The sequence below is a fragment of the Condylura cristata genome, unplaced genomic scaffold (genome assembly GCF_000260355.1).
Source record: "Condylura cristata isolate star-nosed mole 26May11 unplaced genomic scaffold, ConCri1.0 scaffold00014, whole genome shotgun sequence".
In the NCBI taxonomy this organism is placed as follows: domain Eukaryota; kingdom Metazoa; phylum Chordata; class Mammalia; order Eulipotyphla; family Talpidae; genus Condylura; species Condylura cristata.
Window position 1 is genome coordinate 39,776,924 of NW_004567115.1, and position 21,640 is coordinate 39,798,563.

Consider the following 21,640-nt stretch of genomic DNA (forward strand, 5'->3'; position numbering starts at 1 on the left):
TTGCCCGCAGCCGCCCCTCCCCGCCTCGGGGAGCGCCTCACCTGCCCTCCGCCCACCCGCGGGCCCGCCGCCAACTTCTCCCTGCAACGGGGGTAACTGGCAGTTCCTGCCCTCTCTACTGTCCCGACCGCACCTGCATGTCTCCGGACACCTGAGCGCCCGGGTCCCGCCTAGGAGCCTCCCGGCGGGGAGGCGAGCGCCGGTCCTCCTCTCCCCGCCGCTCCGGCGGACCGCGGGCGCCGCACCTCCCGCTCGCGTCCCCCCTTTCCTCCAGGGGAGGAGGATGGGGCTGGACGCGCTTTCCTCGAGGATGCTCGTGTGGCTGGTGACCTCGGGGATCGTGTTCTGCGGGGAGCTCTGGGTCTGCGCCGGCCTCGATTATGATTACACTTTTGACGCGAGCGAAGAGGATAGAGCGGAGACGATAGATTACAAGGACCCGTGCAAAGCCAGTAAGTGCCTCTCGGGTGGGGCGGCGGCGCGCGGGGTGGCCGACGGGTGCGGTGGGAGCTCACCTGTTTCCTGCCTTCCCTGCCGGCCCTCCCGCCCCTCCTTCTCCTCCCCCCGTTGCCTTCTGCTCCCCACCCCCAAGTGGCCGCGGCGGCGGCGGCGGCCCGGAGTTGACTGGAGTTGTGTGCTGGTGGGATCGGGTGCCAATCTCCGGTCTCCCAGCTTGGGAAAAACCTCCCGGAGTTCTGATCCCCGCCCCCCTCCCCGCGGCAAAGCGAAACAAGCCAGAAACACGCTGGCAGCCGAGGTCTGCGACACCAGCTCTCCGCGGCCGCCGTGCCTCGGGGGGCAACACCTCCCCTTTGTTCCGCGGCGCGGTTCCCCAGCCCTCGCTGGGACCGAGTGCGCAGCGTCCCCCCAGAGGTGGGTGGGGATGCGACCGTTACCTCGGGACACCTTGGCTCGCCCTTTTGCCGGGGATTTCAAGCGCGGTTTCCAGAAGAGGACGGGTAGGGGCGACCTTGGAGCTCTCACGCTAGATGAGTTTCTAACGCCTTTTGCCCCGTTACAATAAACCTTTGTTAAAAAAAAAAAAAAAAGAATCAAGTGGCGACCCTATTCAAACTTGTGTTTTCCCTTCTGCGCGCACCCTGGGGACCTGCGCTTGGGCCAGCACTGCCAGACGCTCAGCTGCCCCTCCCCGAGTCCCCACGCGCCGGGACCCTCCCCTCCCCGCGCGCGTCGGGTGCCTGAGCGCAGCTCTCCTCGCGCTCCGGGGCGCTTCCCTCCGCCGCCGCGGGGGATCCCTGGCGCGAGTGTAGCCGCCGGCGACCACGTGAGCGCAGCGCCCCTGGGTGCCCGCGCGCCTTCCAGCTTCCTCGGGGCTCCGGGTCTCTGGAGTTGAGGTGACTCTAATTGAGTGGGAACTCTCGACTAACTTGGGGAGGAAGGTTGCCAGGGCTGTTGGGGCCGACTTGGTATTGTGTGGAACTGAAGGCACGTCCTGTCCCATCTTCGGAGGTGTGGGCTTCCTCGCGGCGGAGCAAGGGAGTAGGCCAAGTAGCAGAGCATCTGCGTGGGGTTGGTCGGGGCTGCCATTTCTTCCCTTCCTTGGTTCCCTCCGTAAGCCTTATTCAACTCTTGGATCTTGAAGGAAAGAGAGTACCCACCTGAAGGAAAATACTGGAAATTCCTCTTGTTACTGTGTGTTATTGATAACCAGATGCTTTAACCAGGAGAGTATGCCTGTTGTGTTTGGAGTCAGAGCTTTCTTGGTGCACTCGGCTGTCAGCAGCTTATTCACAACTCGGAATAGTTTAATAGAAACTTGTCAGTCTGGAACAATGATTTACTTCCATGTTGCTTGTAAGTCTCCGCCTTTCCTCATTAACACTCAATCTAGCTCAACCAAAGTGTCTTGGCCACCCCTGATTGTTCCGGTGACAAGTGACTGGGCAACCAGAATTCACTGCTATACAACTCTGTGAGCACACTTTTTATTGTGTGTTTAAGTCAGGTAAGTTATGTCTAATTGACAGTCTGGGGAGGCCTCTGTTCTAATGCTCAGTGATGGGAAAATTTCAACCAGGTATGACAGGAAGAAAGCAGGACATATGTGCACACTGGTCAAGTTCAGGAAAGTAAGTGGGTTTTGGATTCAAATGAAAGTATGTTTCTACTTTTTACAAATAAAAAAAATTAGCTTCAAGTGAGTATATTATACTATATGACATATCCCAAATTAGCTATTATATTTCCCAAATATTGTTTTAAGCATATCTTATGTTGAAAAGTGTCCTGAATTGAAGGTTCTAGGACTATAAGTGACATTTTCTTAAATTTAAGAATACTTTAAATTTCAAAATTTAAGTAGTCGCACTTTGTGTCCTGAAACGCATCTCAAGCAAAAATGTTTATTTTTGGATTACAATGGAGATGAAAAAAAAATGTGCAAAATGATGTAAAAATAAACTTTAAAAAAATGTTTATTTTCCTCAACAAGTAATCATCTAGGGTAAAAATAAAATATTTTTGATAGAATTTGTATTTATTTTTCCTTTAATACTGGTTTATTATTGCACATAGATGTTTAAGTTTAAACAGCACAAAAGCAACTTTGAATGGGCTGTTACTCTTATTTCTTCTGTATCTTTGAGTAAAGGAGGCTTACTAATGGGTGTTCACTATGGGTGTGTGTAAGAGAAATAAAAATGACCAGGAAGAAAGCTGAGAAGTATGTCCAAATCTGAAATCACTTTTTAAATTATTGACCCTGGCTTTTTAATTTAGTGAAATGAAAGGCTTTAATTTACCATCTTGGCTAAAGAGTGGTAAGATCTTAGTGCCTCCATTTGGCACTGTATAAGACAAAGTTGTAATAACAGGAAAAAATTAAATTGTACATTGAAATCCCAAGCAAGACTCAAAAAAAGGTCACTAAATAAAAAAGATGAGGACAGATAATGTGAACCATAGCCTTGCAAAAGCAAAAGAGGGCACTCTCCAGACACCTGAGCATCTTTGTTTTTCTTTTCCAAAGAGCAGAGTGGAGAGTCTGGCCATTGAAGTAAAGTTTCCTTTCTGACCTTCTCTGTCAGAGGCCCTAACAATCCTCAAAATGTATGGAGACTTGATGTCATAATGATAAACATGGCTTTATGGTTTCAGGACACTTTTGAGAATATTATTTCTGCTCAACACAATCCAACATGGTGGAATTTGTTAATCTTCCCATTACACAGACAGGAAAAGAGATGCTCTGTTGGGGTGCCCTGTGTGTGTTATGGTTATTGGGAACTACAGGCTAGGTCTTCTGTAGGCAAAGTCTATCTGTTGAAAAGGTTATCTTGTGTTCTGAGCTGGTCTTTTGGAGGTCTTCCTCAAAATGTAGAAACTCATCCAGGTGGTCCTGAAGTCTAAAGTAATAAAAATTCTGATAAGAGTGAAGTGACTAGGAACAAAGTTTCTTCTTTTCCAAGCCCAGTTGGAATATAAAGTCCTTGAAGACAGAGGTCATAACTGATTTTGAATATTTATCACAGAATGAGCTACCACTGTTTGCTATCTGGCATGTTCTCAGTATCATCTATAGGCTGTTCATATTGATCTTCGTCCTACCTTTACAAATTTCTATCCTAATCAAGATCAAATACTACCCAAGGAGAAATATTCCTAATTGTAACTTATTAAAAATTATGCCATCCTTTACTGTGACACAGAAACCTATCAAACTCTGATTTCAGGTTCATGAAACTATAGAAAATTTAATTGAACTTTGATTTAGAGACCTGTTTTGATATAAATGAAAGGTACTAAATAAGGACAGCACAATTTCAGATAGATTTATATAACCTAATCCATTAGGACAGAATATAGGTAATTAATCTCTCGGTATAAATAGATACACAGGTGCAGGTAACTCAAAGGGGTGTCAGACTTTCTTTAGCATAGCACATGGACATCTGAATTTGCAATCAGATTTCTCTTACTCTCTCTAGCTCTGAAAGGTCCTCAGGGACTTTGGAAGCTGATGCTGCAGGAACTTATTCCAGAACAGAGACTGAGGTATCCACCTAACATCAGAGGTGTTAATCTGAGTATTAATATCTGTGTAAAACCCGGGCAAGTTAATTGCTCAGATTTGCCTAGTGATTACCGGGAAAGCAGACCTAATAACCTACTCTGTATTTGCAAATACCCCCTCCCTTCTCACTCATTTTCTCTTCCCTCTCTTCTGTCCTCCATCTCTGCCTCATCGCCTTCCTTCTTTCCTCCTTTTGTATTAAGGGGTTATCTAAGAAGGAAGATCGAAGAAATTTATAGTTTTGAATGACAGGTAGACCCGAAAAAAATCTGATGAGGTGAAATGATTGAACAGTGGGGTACACTTATTCCCTCTTTGTCAAGTACGAACACCCTGAAAAAACTTTCCACCTTGAATTTTCTGAGTAAATGGCTCCTTTTCCTGGAACAAATGCAACAATGATTAAAGGTCAGTGACTTGCAAGGTGATCTTTGCTTTAGAGTAGATATGTGCTGTTCTATATAGGAATAGGTTTTTGGCATCCTTGAGAATTCAAGGATTCTTGAATTCTTGAATTCTTTCTTTATAACTAGTGTCCCAGTATTTTAATCCATAGGCTAATATTCATAAATTTATATTTCTTGGTGAAATCCTATCCTTTGGTCCTTGATGTTGTACTTCTAGCTTCAGGGGTAGCCTCTGTCTCCTTTATTTCACCATGATATTACATATCCAGACATCTGTTTCTTGGTTGGCTCCTCTCTAGATTGCTGACCTTATATTAACAGTGCATTTCAGAGAGCTGCTTCTCTCTGCTGGTCTCTTCTGTTTTTATTTTCAATCCTCAGATCTTGATTTTTCTTTTTTTCTTTTCTCCTGTTGTTAGTTCAGAAGTGGCCAAAATATAGTTTGTGTTAAAGGGATGATTGAAAGCAAGTAACTACTTTTATTCTGTTCTCTTTCCACTAGATAATTTTCAGTCAGAGTCCATCCTTGGCATAAATGACAGTTGCTCTTATGAGGTATGAATGGTCAGCTTCCTTTTCCCCATCAGTTAGGTCCCTCAGACTAAGCCCTCCCTGAATCTTCTTTTTGTTTGTTTATGCATAGTAAGGTCTATGTGAGATCTTACTACTTTTTGTCTCTGAAAGGGGTAACATCACTTGCAAATTCAAAATCTAATTGGACTCCCTTGTCTGAGGCTTTTTGAGGAAACATTCATAGACTCCTATGTTTTCCCTCCAGCCCTCTCTTCTCTGTTTAGGCCTTTTTAGTCCATGGTGAGACACCTAAATCTGTAAGGACCTAGTGAAGGCTTCTGGAGAAAGTTAATGTGAATTTTCAACTTTCCCCCTGCTCTGCATTGCTCATTTCATATAAATGTCCGTATATGCCACGTGTTCTTTCTTCTACAGAACCATATTGTCTTCCCCAGTGCACATGTCTGAATCCTATTTTTTGTGCAACTTTCCCTGATTTAAAATTTAGACCAATTGCCTGTAATTAACCACTATGCTCTTTAGAGACTTGGAGAATATTAATTACTTAATAATGGTAATTAATCACATTAATAATAATCCCTTAATCATCGAAAGAGGTGAACCCTTAATTTTTTCTAGCACTGTAGTAGTGTCAAGTGTTAGTGTTTTACTACCATATTTTTTTTCCATTTTAGAATATTACCTTTGTTTGTATTAGCACCTTCGACCCATCTCCTCAAAATATTTTAAAGTGGGACCCCATCTAAGCTTTCCTAAGGATGCTTAGAAAAGAGAGTGGCAACTAATCTATTTAAAATGAGGTCTTGCACATCCTGCTGAGACCATCTGGTGTCTGGGGAAGTGGGGGCAGGGGGTGCAGGAAAGACCCCCTGCAGCATCCTGAGTCCACAGCTAGGCCTGAACTAGACCAGGGCTCAGGTGCCTGCCAAGTTTCCTGGGGATATAGGATTTCATCTACTGGAGGAATTTTGAGGCAGCTGAGTCTCCTTCATATTCCAAGATCTAGAAATAATTGTGGGGACCTACCTTTCCTAAATTAAGGAGTGGAGAGACCTCTCCCCACCCCGATGACAGTAGAATTGTAACAGGGTGGTCCCCAGAAGGGGAGGTCCCAGGTTCCCTGCCTTCCTGCCCTGTAACAGAATGACTTAGCAATATGCTTTGGTGACTAATTTCTCTTAGTTACTTATGGAATAACACTGCTGGGGAGGAACATTAAAATGATTTTTTCTTGTAACCTCAAAGCTATGGACTACATTATATAGAATGTGTTCTTTCCCAGAAAGCAAGAGGGAGGACGGAATCTCTTGTTTGTTTATTTAGTTGTTGGCCTTTGTCAGCCCTAGCTATGAGCTATTGACTATTCCATCTTGAGACATTTGGGCTAGGCAATGGAATGCTGGTTTCACTAGATCCTTAGAAAATGTGTGCTAATCCTGTCAAGCTGTTGTAAAGAGCTCAACTATATATTTGTATTAAGAAGTATTGCAAATTAGGTGTTAATTGCAATCCAGAAGGTGAACCAAGGAGGTGCTTGTCTTACTCAGCTCTTCTACAATTAACATTTATCCCTTAAGCTAAAGTATTTGCTGTGATCATATTAAAAACAAAACAACTTTCTGCAATGACAATAATCCCCCAAAGTTGACATCATCCATGAAGTAGGTCAGAAGGACTTCTAAATACATGAATTTTCCCAAATGAAATATGATTTTATGTATTATTTTACTACTCAAAGTATTTACCTCAATGTCTATAAATGACATTTCAGCAGGTTTTAACAGGCTTGATGATTTTCCAAGCCAGGGAAGTCCTTAGAGAGAGGAAGATACATGGTGTGGATTTACCCTCAGCATATTCTGTCTTCTGTGATGCGATGAATTGAATTTGTGAAATGGCAGAGGCAAAGGTGGAGGGGTGGAAGGCTGGGAAAGTTCCTTTACTCCTTGCATTTCTCCTCTATGTTCAACTGACAGCACACGGGTCTGTGTCATAGGGACACCTGGAATGACACCTGGCCCAACTGCTCATTTCAATTACTTTTGAGCTCTTTTCTTTAGCTGTGCATAGATTTCAAGCGTTCATTTGTATTATTGCACTTTGTTTTAGATTTCTTATTTATGTATACAGAACTGGAGTATAGGCCAGAAGTACAGGGGCAGTGAGAGGATTCACCAGAAACAGATTGGGAAGCAGCACAGGCAGACTGACAATGTACACTGCTGAGGGGAGCAGCAGATGAGACAGGAAAGGTCTCCTGTCTATGTGGGTCAGCTCCCTGGCCTCCAAAAGCGGCAGTTAGCTTCCTAGTGCTGTGCTTTAACCTCTTGAGCCACCAGGGAGGCCCATTTGTATCATCGCAGTTCTTGTGTGTCTTGGGACCCAGTTGACATTGTTCAGTCCTCTACCCTGACTTTGCCACCCATTCAGGCCTGGTAGTTAAGGGTTGAGGGCATTTTGTACTCAGCCTGTTGCATTGTCAAGTCTTCCTTATGGTATGGAAGTTACAACCTTTAAGATACTTCGGGGAGAAAAATGCATCACAGCAAAGCAGCCAAATGGAACATTTTCCAAAGAATGAATTCTTGGACTCCTTGCTGCTCCTATCTAAGAATTGCTGTCAGGATGCACGTCATAATAACATCATTCACATTTTTGCTTTAAAAATGTTAAATGGTCTCCTGTCTTCACCATATTCCCATCAATCAGCAGGAAGAAGGAAATGGAGACTCAGAAAGACTCAGTGGCAGACCCGTTGTCCGAGGCAATTAGTGATGAGACCGAGTACTCAGGGTCTGGATCCCAGATGCCATTTTGCTCCAGTGCCTCTCTCTGCTGGCTCAGCAGCCAGCATGGGTGTGGTAAGACGGACTACTGAAAGGATGGTATTTGAAGATTTATTTATGCACACAGAACTGGGGTACAGGCCAGGGTGCAGGGGCAGTGAGAGGATTCACTGGAGACAGAGTAGGGAGCAGAACAGGCCAACTGACAAAGTACACTGCTGAGGAGAGCAGTGGGCGGGTCAGGAGATGTCTGCCCCGCCATGGGGGTCACCTCCGGAGCAGGGATCGAATTCATGCTGAAGTGGTTTTTAGCTTCTCAGTGCTGAGCTTTCATTTGCTATTCTGATTTTGGAAAAGGCATATAACTAACTTGAACAGAGTTAGAGAAATAGCCCTGTGCTAAGTGTTGTATAGACACGACCCCATGTTGCCTGGGTATGTGAATTCCGACAGCAGGCCTTCCGTGTCCACTGAGACAGGGGTGGGGCTGGATATGGGTAGACTTCTGTCCTTAGTGCCTGCCCCTGTTTGGCTCAGACTCTGCCATTTTGTGTGGTATGTGTTAAGTGTTTTCACACTTTAGATTTGCTAGGAGTATTCATTGAATGCGTGATTATGAGTCGATGAAGAGTGTGAAGAGCATCCTTTTAAATGTACAAGATTGAGGAAAGTGGTTTACAGTATATACTATGTATGTAAATGATGTGTGAATGTCTTTGAGAAAACAAATATGGTGTGAGAAGATACTTAAATAACTTTATCTTTTTAAATTCTAACTTGTCTAAAAGCCCTAAGGTCAAATATTTGAAAGCACATAGTATTGAACTAAACTTCTCAAAGCTCTCATCTGTCTTCTTAAGAAGTTGGGTACATTCGGGAAATGCACTATGTATTATTTGTTGTGCTATAATTCTTTGAAAGTGCATATTACTTCTAGCAAACGGCCATGTTTTCTAGGAGGAAGAGTTCTTTTTCCCCCTTTTTCTTTCTTTCTCTCTCTTTCCTTCCTTCCTTCTTTCTATCACCTATCTATCTATGATGTAATGTATGATATATATATATATATATATATATCATTGTTCATTTTTGTACAACGTATACTGTATGCTTTCTCCTTTCAGTTGTATTGCCTGTAAAATTCCCACTCCCATTTCACTCGTGAACCATCACCATACTCCCTGTGTTCTTCTCGCCCCTGTTTTGATTCCTCTACATCCCCCTTCCTTGTAGAATGTCTTTGACTTATAGTTGCCTGCAAATTTTATTTATTTATTATTTCCCCCCGCCCCATCCTTTATTTGGTTCTCCTGCTTTTCCAGGAGGAAGAGTTCTTATACTCTGTACCTGTTCTCTATCGAATGGGAAAATAATAATAAAAAAAATCTTGGAAAACACACTTCCCTTCTCCACCTCTTTTTCTCAACCCCAAAGCAAGGAAGGGCACATGTTTCTATTATAGATATTAGGTCCAGGAGAAGAAATAGTGTACATCTGCACCGGGATGCACTATGGCCCCTAGGTGGTCACCAGGGAGCAAAATTGGAATTTACTATCTGTAATCCCTATGAGAATTAATGACCTAGATCAGGGACCTTGTGCAGGCTCATGTTTTTATGGAGAAAGGCATTTGTGTGCAGGGTGAGCTGCTGACTAAGAGTGAAACTACTGACTAAGAGTGAAACAGTCCAGGATGACTGTTCATAATTAAAACAAACAAACAAACAAAAAAAAAACACCTCCAACTTGTGTAACGATGCTCTGTGGCAGAATGAGGCTTCATTCAGAAGACTTTCTGCTTCATAAACACGTGTTGTATAAGATATCCTATTTCTGTGTTAACACCTACAATTAGTGTTTTAAGGTAAACTATGTCCCCCCAGAGATAGAATGAGAATTTGAATCCAGAACTCATAAGTCTTCTCCTTTTTCTTCTTCCTTCTCTTCCTTGTATGGGTACATTTTTGCAAATTAGGGTTGGCTTTAAACTATGCTTTTTAAGATTTCAGGAAGGTAGAACAGCATATCAAGTGTAACCTTCAATCTTGGAGTGAGAAGGACAGGGGTTCTAACTCTGACACACTTGGAGTAACTACTATGGCTTTCAGCAAGTGATTTAACCCTTTATTCCTCAGTTTTTGATATATAAAATGGAGATGATATTATGATCCTCATGGTGTTATTACAGCAGTTCAATAAATAAAAAGTAAAAATCTCTTTATCTGGAAACACAGTAAGACTATCATTTTTATTCACAATAACAAGATATATGAAAGGTAGATGATTTTTTAAAATGGCTTCTACTTTGGGAAGATGAACTTTACAAAAATGTTTGTGGGGGTACATGTCTTTTTTTTTTGCACATTATCATGAAATTGCATCCATATTTCCAGTTCTCTACAATGTTCAAGTAAAGATAAATTCCCTTAATCAATCTTTTTGCTTAGAGGAGCAATACAAAAATCTTTTTGTTTGGAACCTCTGATTTGGAACAATCAGGGGTAATGAATATAAACATTTTCTATATATTGTTCTCTTGGCTATTTGCTCAAGTGTATGATACACTCAAAATATATTGACAATTTTTAACTCCCATTGACTAGTGTGTGAAAAGAATCTTGGCTATATAGTCTTTCAGTAATTTCTGGTTCAGATTTTATTTGCCATCTGGAGTAACTTGAAGGGTTTACATCCTTGCAATCATATGTTTACACAGAGCTAAGTTTAAGCACATGCTCTAGGCTACAATTTCATAAATTCATCAAATCTCTATTGAACATTTACAGTGAATGAAACCTGGGTTTATCCTTGAGTTTACAGAAGTATGAAATATGATATGATGCTTGACATGGTGTAGTCACAACTTTACCATTGACAGGTAGATAAGCATGGTAAGAAACAGAATAAAATTCCACACTGTATTTTGTAGAGCAAATAATTCTGGTCTTGAAATCCCTTTGTTGCTCATAATTCTTGAGGTTTGTGACTGTGGTTTCCCTCATGTTGCTGTTCTTCATGTTGCTATAATATAGGTAGATTATACTTGGGCTTTTGTATTCTGTGTTACTTTAAAATCAGTTCTTCATGTCCTACTGTTTAGATTTAGATTGGAATTGGCTGAATACATGGGTAAATTTAGAGAGAATTACTTTTATGCTTTTGTGTCTTCTAATCCACAAACATGGGCTGGATCCACAGTTGCTTAGTTTATCTTTAATATGTTTAATATATTCTTACCTGTAAACACTTTGACAGGTTTTTAATATCTACTTTCTATTTTTTGATGACATAAATATACCATTTTATAAAATTTCTCTTTTAAGTTATTTGATCTGTTTTGTGAAATATTTTGATGTTTATTTTATTCAACAGTCTTGTCAATTTATCATTAATTTAAATAATTATTTGTATATTTTCATAGAGGCAATCAAAACACCTGCAGTGAACATGCAGTTTTGTTTCTTCCCTTACAGTCTTTCTGCTTTAATTTACTTTTACTTACTTTGTAGGCTGAACATTTTCCAGTGTGTGTGGAAGTGATGACAGAAAGCTAGTTACTCAGCTCCCAGTTTTAAAGAGGATGCTTTCAATTACCTATCAATTATGTTATTTGGTGTCTTTTAAAAAAGGGAAATCTTTTATGAGATAAAGAAATTCTCTCTTTACCAAGATGATATAATTTTCCTTGTTTTACCTTTTAATGTTGTGTATTAGAATAATTGATTTGCTAATAACCCACTTACATTCTGGGGTGAATCCAATTTATTATGCTTTTTTACATCCTTGGATTCATTTTTTGGTATTTAGCTTGGAATGTTTGTTTCTGTGTTCATTGGTAAAATTGGCCTTCATTTTTTTCTCTTACTGTTCTCTTTGGACTTGGAGTTAAAATTAGGTAGAATCCTAAGTGCTCTGGAATAATGACTGTGAAAGAATTTTTCTTGGTTTCTAATAGGTGTCAAGGAGCACAATCAAACATCCATACCCATGGTTTCTGCATTTGTAGATAAAATCAAATTCAGATCCAAAGCAGATACCATGTATAACAGTCAGGCCTGGCTGGGTTCTTCTTCAGTGAACATGCAGAGACATGGTTTTTCTCATTATTCTTTAAACAATACAGAATAATGACTATTTATATAGGGCTTACATTGTATTAGTTATAAAGTCTTAAGATGATATAACCTATGCGGAGGATGACCTCAGGGAATTGAGAGTATGATGATTTTGGTACCCAAAGGGGCCCTGAAAACAGTCCCTCCAGATACACTGAGGGTCAACTGTACTAACAATTCAGGACAAGTTTAATTTTCCTGCTTAAATGTACAGGGCACCATGGTGATAGCAATATCGAATGCAAATCTTCTTTTGGAATCACTTTTGCTTATGAGATTAGAAAGAATATTTGCTTTTCTCCTCTCTGCTTAGTTTCAAGCTTTTAGGAAATCTGTATTTGTATCATTACCTAGGGTGGCATGAGTTTAATTTTTATTTTACTTTAAACTTAGAAGTCCCAGATTTTGGAGTCCCAGATTTTAGAGGCGTTATCCTCAAAATCCTCAAAAAGTTGTACTTGCCAGCTGGGTGGGCCTTGGGCTGTGATTTCTGTCCCTGGAGGCTTGTTTGGTAACAAAATCCAATAGTCCTGTCAACCAAATGTGGCAAATGCCCTCAGTTGAAAGCTGACTTTAGTCTTTTGCTTATCATTCTGGTTTACCACCCTGTGTTCAACCATGAATGTGGTTTTTACTCCTTCGGTCATAAACTCAGGGAAATGGATTTAAAAAATTATCTAGCACTCTTAGTTATGAAGAAAACTCAGCTCTAGTACATGGCCTGTCATGTTGGCTGAGACAGCAGTCTTCAGAAAGGACTTTAAAAGTAAAAAGGAACTTTAAAGTTTTAAAAATCGTCAGGGCATTCATTTCCTTCTAGAACTTAGAGATAAAGATAATGGAATTACTTTGACTCATTATCATTACATATTAAGTATAGTCATGACTTTTATGAAAGTATATGTTACATTTAATTTGGTTTTCATGGGAGTTTCAAAAGGAGCAAATCACCTGGTGTTTTAGCTTTTCAGGATATCCATTCAGTCCTAGGTATGCACAAGAACTCTCCAAGTTTCATGAATTATTTGTGAAGACTTCATTATAAATGTAAAACATTTTATGCCCTTCACTTGAAAGGATCTGATTCAAATTTCATGGGGTAAGAGCATCCATATGTAACTCAAACTAGACATTGTGTTTTGCAAGTGAAAGACAGTTTGAAGGGAGCCTTAAAGTTCCCTACACTGGGGAGCTGCCTGCAGGCAGATTTGATTACTCTTTAACCTTGCAAAAAGAATTAGGTTCATACTTTCTTAAACTGTCCAGTGAGGTGGGTTAGGAATGCAGTTGAGTACCTTTTGATATTTAATGCATCCTGCTTTATTGATTTTGAAAGCATAGAGAAGCATCTCACTGTCAATCTCTTCAACTTTTTAAAAACCATGAATGAAGATTTTAGAGTTCTTTTATTTTTGTTTATGGTAAGGGGAATTTCTTTAACCTCTTCTCATCTAATTATTAAGATTTTAATAATAAAACTTTATATAACCTCTGCTAGCATTTACACAGATTCAAAGTTTCCTGTGGCCACTTCAGTTATGGGATCTTAAAGAAACCTACTGCTTAATTTGTATAAATGTGGCTTTGAATGTACTTTTAGAATCCCAAATTTCTCTTAGTGCTTTCATGCAATTCTGAAGTACTAGACAATCACAAGTGTCCTGTTTACTCTGTCCTGGAACAAATTATGCAAATTGTGGTGGGGACTTGAGAGCAGGAATGGAGGTGAATTAAAAGGTCACTCACTGCCTCGCAGCATGTCCCACATTGATTCATGATGGTTTCCTGAAAATATGTCATCAATGATTTCTTTGAGTTAAGTATCGCTCTCTCTATACCTCTTTTCTTTTCATGCACAAATACTCGTTGCTGGGTAAATATTAAATCATTAACATGAAAATCATTAACATGAAAGATCAGGTCAGTGTCATCAATGTACTGGGAATATAGAAAATAAGAAAATGGAGAAAGCAGCTCAGAGGATAACCCTAGCCTACCTCACAGAGTTGTTTTGGGCAACTCATACATAGCTTGGCACCCCAGTGACTGTGTTGCTCTTGAAATGCTGTCTTCCTTATATTAGTGCTTCTCTCTTCATTATGCTCCGTTATTCTTAGTTAGCTTTGATCCAGGTTGTGTTTATACAGAGTTTTCTTCTCTAAAGAAATTATTCTGACCTCATATTAGGAGATGCCATCTTCAAGATGGTAGTAATTTCCCTTAACTCTATTCCTTGTCATAACTCCAAGCCCTGCTTGTCATTTTGAATCATTAGTGAGCACTAAGGACACTGATTTGAATTAGTACCAACCTTTTGAGTGAATTGTCAATTCATCGCCTTACAGCTGCACATAGGAAGGTTATTATTGTTAAGCTTCTAGTTAGTACATTTTTCTATATGGGTATTCACCACTTAAAGAAAGCTTGGTTCAAATTCAATTATTATATTTCTTATTCTATATTCAATTATTGCCTTTCTTAATATAAATGAAATCATAATAAATTCAAGCTATATGAACTTCTGTTTCTTGCCAGGAAAGAGCAACAAACATCAAACATTATTGTGCTCGAAGCAGCAGCAACAAAAATCTAGACAAAGTTTGCGGTACAGTAGTTCCTAAGACATTGGCAGCAGGCAACAAAAGACAGTGAGTGGTCTTTGGGAGGGAAGGAATAAATGGGGCGAGTCCCAGCTTGTTATTTATAGGGCCAAGCTTCAGTTGGGTGAAAGCTAAAGACCTCCAAACCACATGCATAAAATAGGTAACTGATGAATTATACTTTGTGAAAAGTAAGAACTTCTCTTCAAATGATACTTTTAAGAAAATAGGAATAGATTTGGTGAAAACCATGATAGTTTAAGTATAAACAAAGGACTTTGTTTCTGAAACTTAGAAAATATTCTCAAAATTCAATAATAAGAATTTATCAACATGATTAAAAATGAAGAAGATATTTGACCAGGAAGTTCACCAAAGAGAGAATTGGCAAGTACACATGGAAGTAAAACCAACATCATTTGTCACTAGGAAAGTGTAAATGAAAGTACTTTAAAATATCACAAAACACCTCTTGTATGTCTTAAATTAAATGATCAACAAGTGGAAGACCTGCCTGCAAAATATCTGATCTTTTTCTGCTCAGAAATCCTGATAATCCTAAGTGTGTTGGGATAACTGGAATGCTCAGACAGTACTGGTAGGGAAGTAAGATACTAAAACAACTTTGAAAATGTTTAAAGAACATAAACTCATACCTACCATGTGATCCAGTGATTCTGTTCCTGTCTGTTTACTGATGGGAAACGAAAGTACATGTCTCTACAAACCTCTTCCATGAGTCTTCCTTAAGGTTTTGTTTGTAATAGCCCCTGACTGGAAACCACCAAATGCCCATCCACCGGTGTGATACAATTGTAAAAAGAGTGATTGATGAATATGTATCACATAGATGAAGCTCAGAATAACTATGCTGATTAAAAAAAATAATAAAGTCAGGCAGACAGACATCTGCAATTTGTGGTTGCTTGGGGCTAGGGAATGCTACCAGGAGGGAGTCATCAAAAGAGATCTCAATAGTCTATGAGCAAACTTTTGCAAGTGGTGGATATGTTGAGCATTTTTGATTCTGGCTTTGGTTTCATGAATATGCAAAATGAATCAGATCGTACACTCAAATAGACTGGCGTATGTAATTAAACTTTAAATCAATAAAGCTGTTAAGTTCAATTTATATTGGATTTTAAATGAATGCGATACTTTTCTTCTTCAGATGAAACATAATTCATTTTTAAATTTCCCTCTGCCCTGACTCATTTTGCTTATTCATGTGGGTTTTGGTGTATGAAATTCTCCTTCTTTCTTGTGATGTTCCTCGAAGTTCTTATTCGCTCAGCCCCGGTTGGTTACCTGCCACCCCTATTCTCTCCCTGTGCTGGTACACCCTACTTGTGCACTTAAGTACACTCGTACACTTATTTTTACAGAGGTGAAATTTGTTTAAAATTAGGCTCAAACACAACTTTGAAGAGAGCAGAGAAAAATTAAGAGTGATAAATATTGGGATGATTAAATTTGGGAACTAAAGAGGGGTGAGATTATCTGGTAAAAATCCAATGTTTTCACTCCTGATCTGTTTTCTCAAAGCTTTATCAGTTGCTTTTCTGACTCATTCTCTAATCCATCACCAGAGAGAGAAATGTGCAGGAAGAAGAATACCTTAATTATATTGGAGGGATGACTTGACTTGTCTTTCTGGAGTCATCATGCCAGTTTATTGCTAGGATAGGATTGGTTTTCTAAACATTGTAGTTTTGGAGTCAGCAACTACTGATTTGTTTTTGTGAATAAAAGTTTTATAAAAGAAATTTTTTGAAATACGACTTTGCCAACTTTTTTTTCTTGTTGTCTCTGACTGCTTCCATGTTACAATGAAACTGCATAGTTATGCAACCACTGAAGTTAGTATGGAATTGCTGCAAGTCTAAATTATTGATTCCCTGGCCATTTAATAAAATTTTTTCTGACCTCTATCATTGGATACAAGCAAAACAGATAGCATTTTATATGCGCCAGACTGTTTTACCATAGTAAGTAAACGTATTAATTCTAATACAAAAAATACATGAAACTGATAATGCTATAATACCTATTAGCCCCCCAAAACTGAAAGCACAGAGTGGTTAAGCACCTTGTTATAAGTCACAAGCTCAGTGGTAAGAACAGGGTTAGCATAAAGGTGACTTCAATCCAAAGTCTAGGTTCTTAACTTTTGTCTTTTATAGTTGCTTCAGTTGAAATGCAAAACCACACACACAAAAAAGTCTAGTATATAAAACACATAGTGGATTTATGGTGGACAACCAGCTAATTTAAGTGTAAAGCAGAGAATTATTTAAATCACAATAAAGGAGATAAGAGCTATTTAATTAGTTTTAGATTAATCATTGCTATTTCTTCAGGTTTATCCATGAACGAATAATTGTGTGACTAGTCAAGTTTTTAAATTGGGTCTTATTCATCCTCAGTAAATTACCTCTTGATACCTGTATCTCATTATAGCAATTGTACAAGGTAGGAAAGTGAGGCTCCCTTTTCTTAGCTTCTCCCTTTCTCTGTTTTATCTTTTTTATTTGTGGGAGTGGGTGGATGAGGGGGCACTTATCCATTCCTTGGAGGGATCAAAATCATTTTGCAAGTTTCAATTTCATAACTGAGTTTATCTTAAACCTGTTTTGTATTTTCTGCATCTTTGTAGTCGAGAAATCAGTAAGCTTTTATTTTGGTAATTGCTTGCAACTAAAACATGTGAAATAAAACAGGCTTAAGAGATTCTGACAGCTTGCTTATTTTTTAAAGCTATTTGAGTATGGGTTTCGACACAGTGATCTCAAAAAATTGTTTAGGTTACGGACAATATCCCACTTGGTAAGTTTCTCCTTATGAAGATTATACTCATGACCACAGTTTGGCATGAACTCATATTTAAGGGAATGTGATCGTTATGCTTTTATTAAAAGTCCATCATGTTACACATTATTCATTTTTGAGCTCGAGACATAGTGCCCTTTTCCTTTTAGGGTCACAGTAGGTATTTCTTCAGTAGGGGAAGCATGAGTTTTATTCGTTCTGAGATGTTAAAACAACCTCTGTTCGTTGCACCCGAATAGGTACATCAGCTATAAAAATGTGCATATTTTATTGCAGAAGGCACCTGTAGAATATGTGAGGAATGAAAGTATTTTGTATGGTGTTCTGTTCTACAAAGAGATTCTAGTGTATTCAGGAGTAATAGAATGAATATGCAGGTGAGTGTAATAAAAGTGCAGAGTATGGTTTTCACATAAGAGCCTTTATAAGTTCATGATAAGTTCATGATAAGTTAAACAGAATTACAATATTAATTATAAATTAATATAAGTGATGAAAAATATAATAAATATTAACAGCAAACAGTGTTCACCTTGGAAATGCTTAACAAAGAGATGTGAGCTGGATTTTAAATGGGTAGGAAGGATTAGATTCTCATGAATACTAAATATTTTTATAGCACTTGTTTTTTTGAAGCACTTTCATATATCATATATCAAAGAACAAATAATATTCTCATTTTAAAATAATTTGAGGTTATGAGATGTTCCATGGCTTCCACTGTGTACAGCTGGCAAAGTGTGATAGAGGCTCTGAGGATTCATGTCCTCCGCCTCTGAGTCTTCTGTATTTTGTATTGTTTCAATAAGCAATAATCAGTCTGAAATTCAGGCAAAATAGGTTGGTGTTTAGGCTGGAAGGCAAAGAAGGTCTAGATGCTGAAGTTCCTTAAATGTCTGAGAATATATTTGAAGGAGGAATATTTTACAAGAGAAGATGAGAAGACCATTGCAATATTTCAGGCCAGAAACCTGAAGTGTTGCAGGAAGTGTTGAGATTCTGGATCCATTTTGAAAATAGAATTATCTGGTCATGCTAACAGTAGGATCTGGAGGAAATAGAAAAAAAGGAGAGGGGAAGGAAGACAAAAAGGAGATCCAAAGTTTAAAAACTGATCTAATGGGAGAGTAAAATGGAAAATGATGGCTTAATGAGATGAGCAACACTGAGAATTGACAGGTCTGCCATAGGGACAGCTAAATGGGCTTGTCAAATAGGTAGCTGTCCATGAGTTCAGAGCTCAGGAGATAGCCTGAGGTCGGAATTCACAAATCATAAGAGTGTAGGTGGTATTTAGTGGTGAGGTCATGTGACATCACCAGGGAATGACTGTAGACAATGAGAAGGGGTCTGAAATCCTAGTTCTTGTGCACGCCATCATTTGGGATTCTCTCTCTCTCTTTCTGCATCAAGGTAGCATCAGCTTAATAGCACTGTATGCGATTTAGAGGCACTTCCTCCAGGTGTTGTTACTCTACCACACCCACCACCGAAATACCCATAACCCTTCGCGGTAGTCCATTGAGCTTTCTCCTCTCCCTTCCTGCTCTGGTAGCCGCAGTACTACAGTCAGTTTTCTAGAGTTTGTTATTTTTTAATTTTTTTGGAGGTGGGGTGTAACCTGTAAGGATCTTGATGCCATTTAGAATAAGCTGAAAAAAAGCCACAAATATGGGAAAAACCATAAGGGCATATTGAAAGTTCGCTGTAATTTCGAGGTTTTATTTTAGACCATGCTATGGGTCAACGAATGGTATGTTAAGCGTTGACTTGTTCAAAACACCCATCATACGATCCTCTAGTGATCATTTTTATTTATTGGGTGAAGCAATGTTTACTTGTCACAATAACAGAGAACAGGGTTGTTATTTTCGTTTTGAACCTGAAGAAGCTGAGACCAGAGGAGTGGAGTGAGTTGCTTATGGTTTTGATTGATTTGTTTCTAATGAGCCTGTAAAACTTTAGTTTCACCAAAAAGTGAACATGAGAATAAACGGAGTCAAATTTCTGCTAAGCTATCACTAGATGTTAGTAGAAAGATCTATTGTGTATCTAGTTGTTGTCCACGTCTGTTTTTCTAGAAACTTAGGAAGATTGGCCAGAGCCCTTGCAGCTAACTCCAGATCCAGCAAGATGTGGTCCTCTGGAAAGCCCCACATATCAAGAGGTGGAATCCTTTCCTCAATAATAACTGAAGTGCTCTGGTATATTGTGAAATTGTCATTTGCTTCAGTGGTGAATACTACATTATATGCTGACTATTCAGTGCTGGGGCAATCCATTACTTCACATAACAATATCAGTCACTTGAAAGAGTTGCGTTTAATACTAAGCTTCTTCTAGTTTTACGTATGAGGACATTGGGGCGTATTAAGATTAACATGTCCATGACCTCAGAGAAGCACAACCACCTCAGTGATGAAAGCCAAGCCTAAGTCCTAGGCCAGAAATCCTAGTTACTAAAAACATCTGCTCTTTTGGTCTTTTGGAGGTGTATTTGATGGCGAGCAGAGAGAGTAATGATTTAGTTCACGAATTGGGAAAACCAATTCCCCTTGATTTTTGGCCATTTGGCTCATTTTTGAACCCCTTTCTTTTCAGTTTACTAAGTCAGCAGCTTCATCTTACTGCAGCATCCTTTATAAGCGTCTCTCCATATTCTTCATCATTCAGTGCAGAATTCATGTTTCAAACCACTTAAAGTTGAATGGCGTGCACTTAATGTGACTGTATTCTTTATTTTCTGGAGAAAATTTTAAGTCAGAGTGATACCATCTCTGAATCCAGTAAATAAGAGTGCCTGTGGAGAGCACTGTGACCTAGTTTAACAGTGGAGGTCCACACATCATTTGCTCACCGTCTTTCTGGCCCTCTCTCTCACTCATATCTCCAGCTTGAGTCTCTGACTCTGTTTCTCTCCTGACTATTAGACAGGGCCTCCCTCCTGGACCTGCACCACTCCTCTGCTGCCTCCTAATTCTCATCCAGGACTCTACCGCTCTGGTTTCCCCATCAGTTTCTGTGACCCCTGATTGCTGTTCTCAAACCTGTCAAGACTGTCAGAGTCACCTGGAGACATTTTTTAAATTACAGATTCTAAAGAACAAACCAGAAGTGCAAAGCCAGTTGCTAAATTAGCACCAGAAAACCTCTCTGATTTTGTGTGTGTGTTAGAAGAACTGGGGTGTAGGCCAGAGGTGCATGATGAGGGGACAGTGGTGCGAGGATGCACCCAAGACAGAGACAGAGTGGGGAGCAAAACAGGAAACTGAAAATCTATACTGAGAAGAGTGCTTTCATTCAGAGCCAGACTGGACTTTCTGCCCAAGGGCTATCTTTACCTGAAGCAGGAGCCTGTGTGGTTTTTCTGTTGGTTCAATAGTCTGGTTCTTCACCAGCTGTGAGAAGTTAGGGAATCTGAAATCATTCTGTTATGGCACTTTGATAAGAAACTTATCATCCAGAGTTAAAACAAGAATGCATTCTTAGCTGCAGACAAATGTATGTGTTTATAGCTATAACTCTGTAAGCACATTATAGTTAATAATCTTTAGAATGATCTTTTCCATAGAAGTGCTCATTTTGTCATATAATGAAAAAAAAAAACAAACTTTTGGTCTGAGTTCTCTCTCCTCTTTTCCCATCTTTAATTAAATGTAAAACACTTTAAGCATCGGTATTTTAAAGATGCTCATCACTTGAACTATGAAGTAATTACATGTTTATTGCAAACACTTAAAAAAAAAAAGAGATTTCAAGGCCTCCCTGGTGGTGTAGGGGTTGAGTCTCAGTGCTCTCACCACTGTGGTCTGAGTTTGGTCATGCCCAGGGCGCTGACCCACATGGCACAGCAGACCTCTCCTGTGCTGCAGGCTGCTCTCCTTGGCAATGTAATTCAGTGGGTGCACCCCTGCTCCCCACTTCACCTCTGGTGAATCCTTTTGTCCTCCTTCCTAACACCCACCCCCGTGCCTCTGGCCTACACCCCAGTTCTTGTATGCATGCATAAATAAAAATAAATCTTATAAAAAAGAGATTTCAGCCAATTACCCAAAGGCTTGTTTTCTTATTTGATAAGCAAATACTCTTGATTTTTTTTGTCATCTCCTTTTGTATGTGATGAGTTTGTAGTGACTGAAATAGTCAATAAAAATAAACTTATCTATGTTAATTTATGTAGTGGCTCCTTAGTAAATGTCTGCTAAATGTTAACATCTCAGTATGTGCTAGAGACAAACAGATTAAGACCTCAGTTAGTTGACTGAAGTCTAAATTTATGGCATTTATTGTGTGAAAAAAGCCTTTTCGGAGCCAAGTGTTTGTGTTCTGCACCTCGGTA

The 21,640-nt window shown here is 39.5% G+C and overlaps 1 protein-coding gene across 2 annotated transcripts in view; it reads left to right on the top strand.

The window, feature by feature from the left end:
- The window catches only part of TLL1 (tolloid-like 1), a 163,914-nt gene continuing 142,274 nt past the window's right edge, over window positions 1-21,640 (top strand). Inside the window, exon 1 of one of the 2 annotated variants that reach the window (XM_004682383.2) lies at window positions 1-452. Coding sequence is in view for 1 of the 2 variants with exons in the window: in XM_004682382.1 (XP_004682439.1) it covers window positions 284-452 (169 nt within the window). In the remaining variant the exon portion in view is untranslated. The remainder of the gene's footprint in view (window positions 453-21,640) is intronic. The other variant, XM_004682382.1, reaches the window with a different exon arrangement.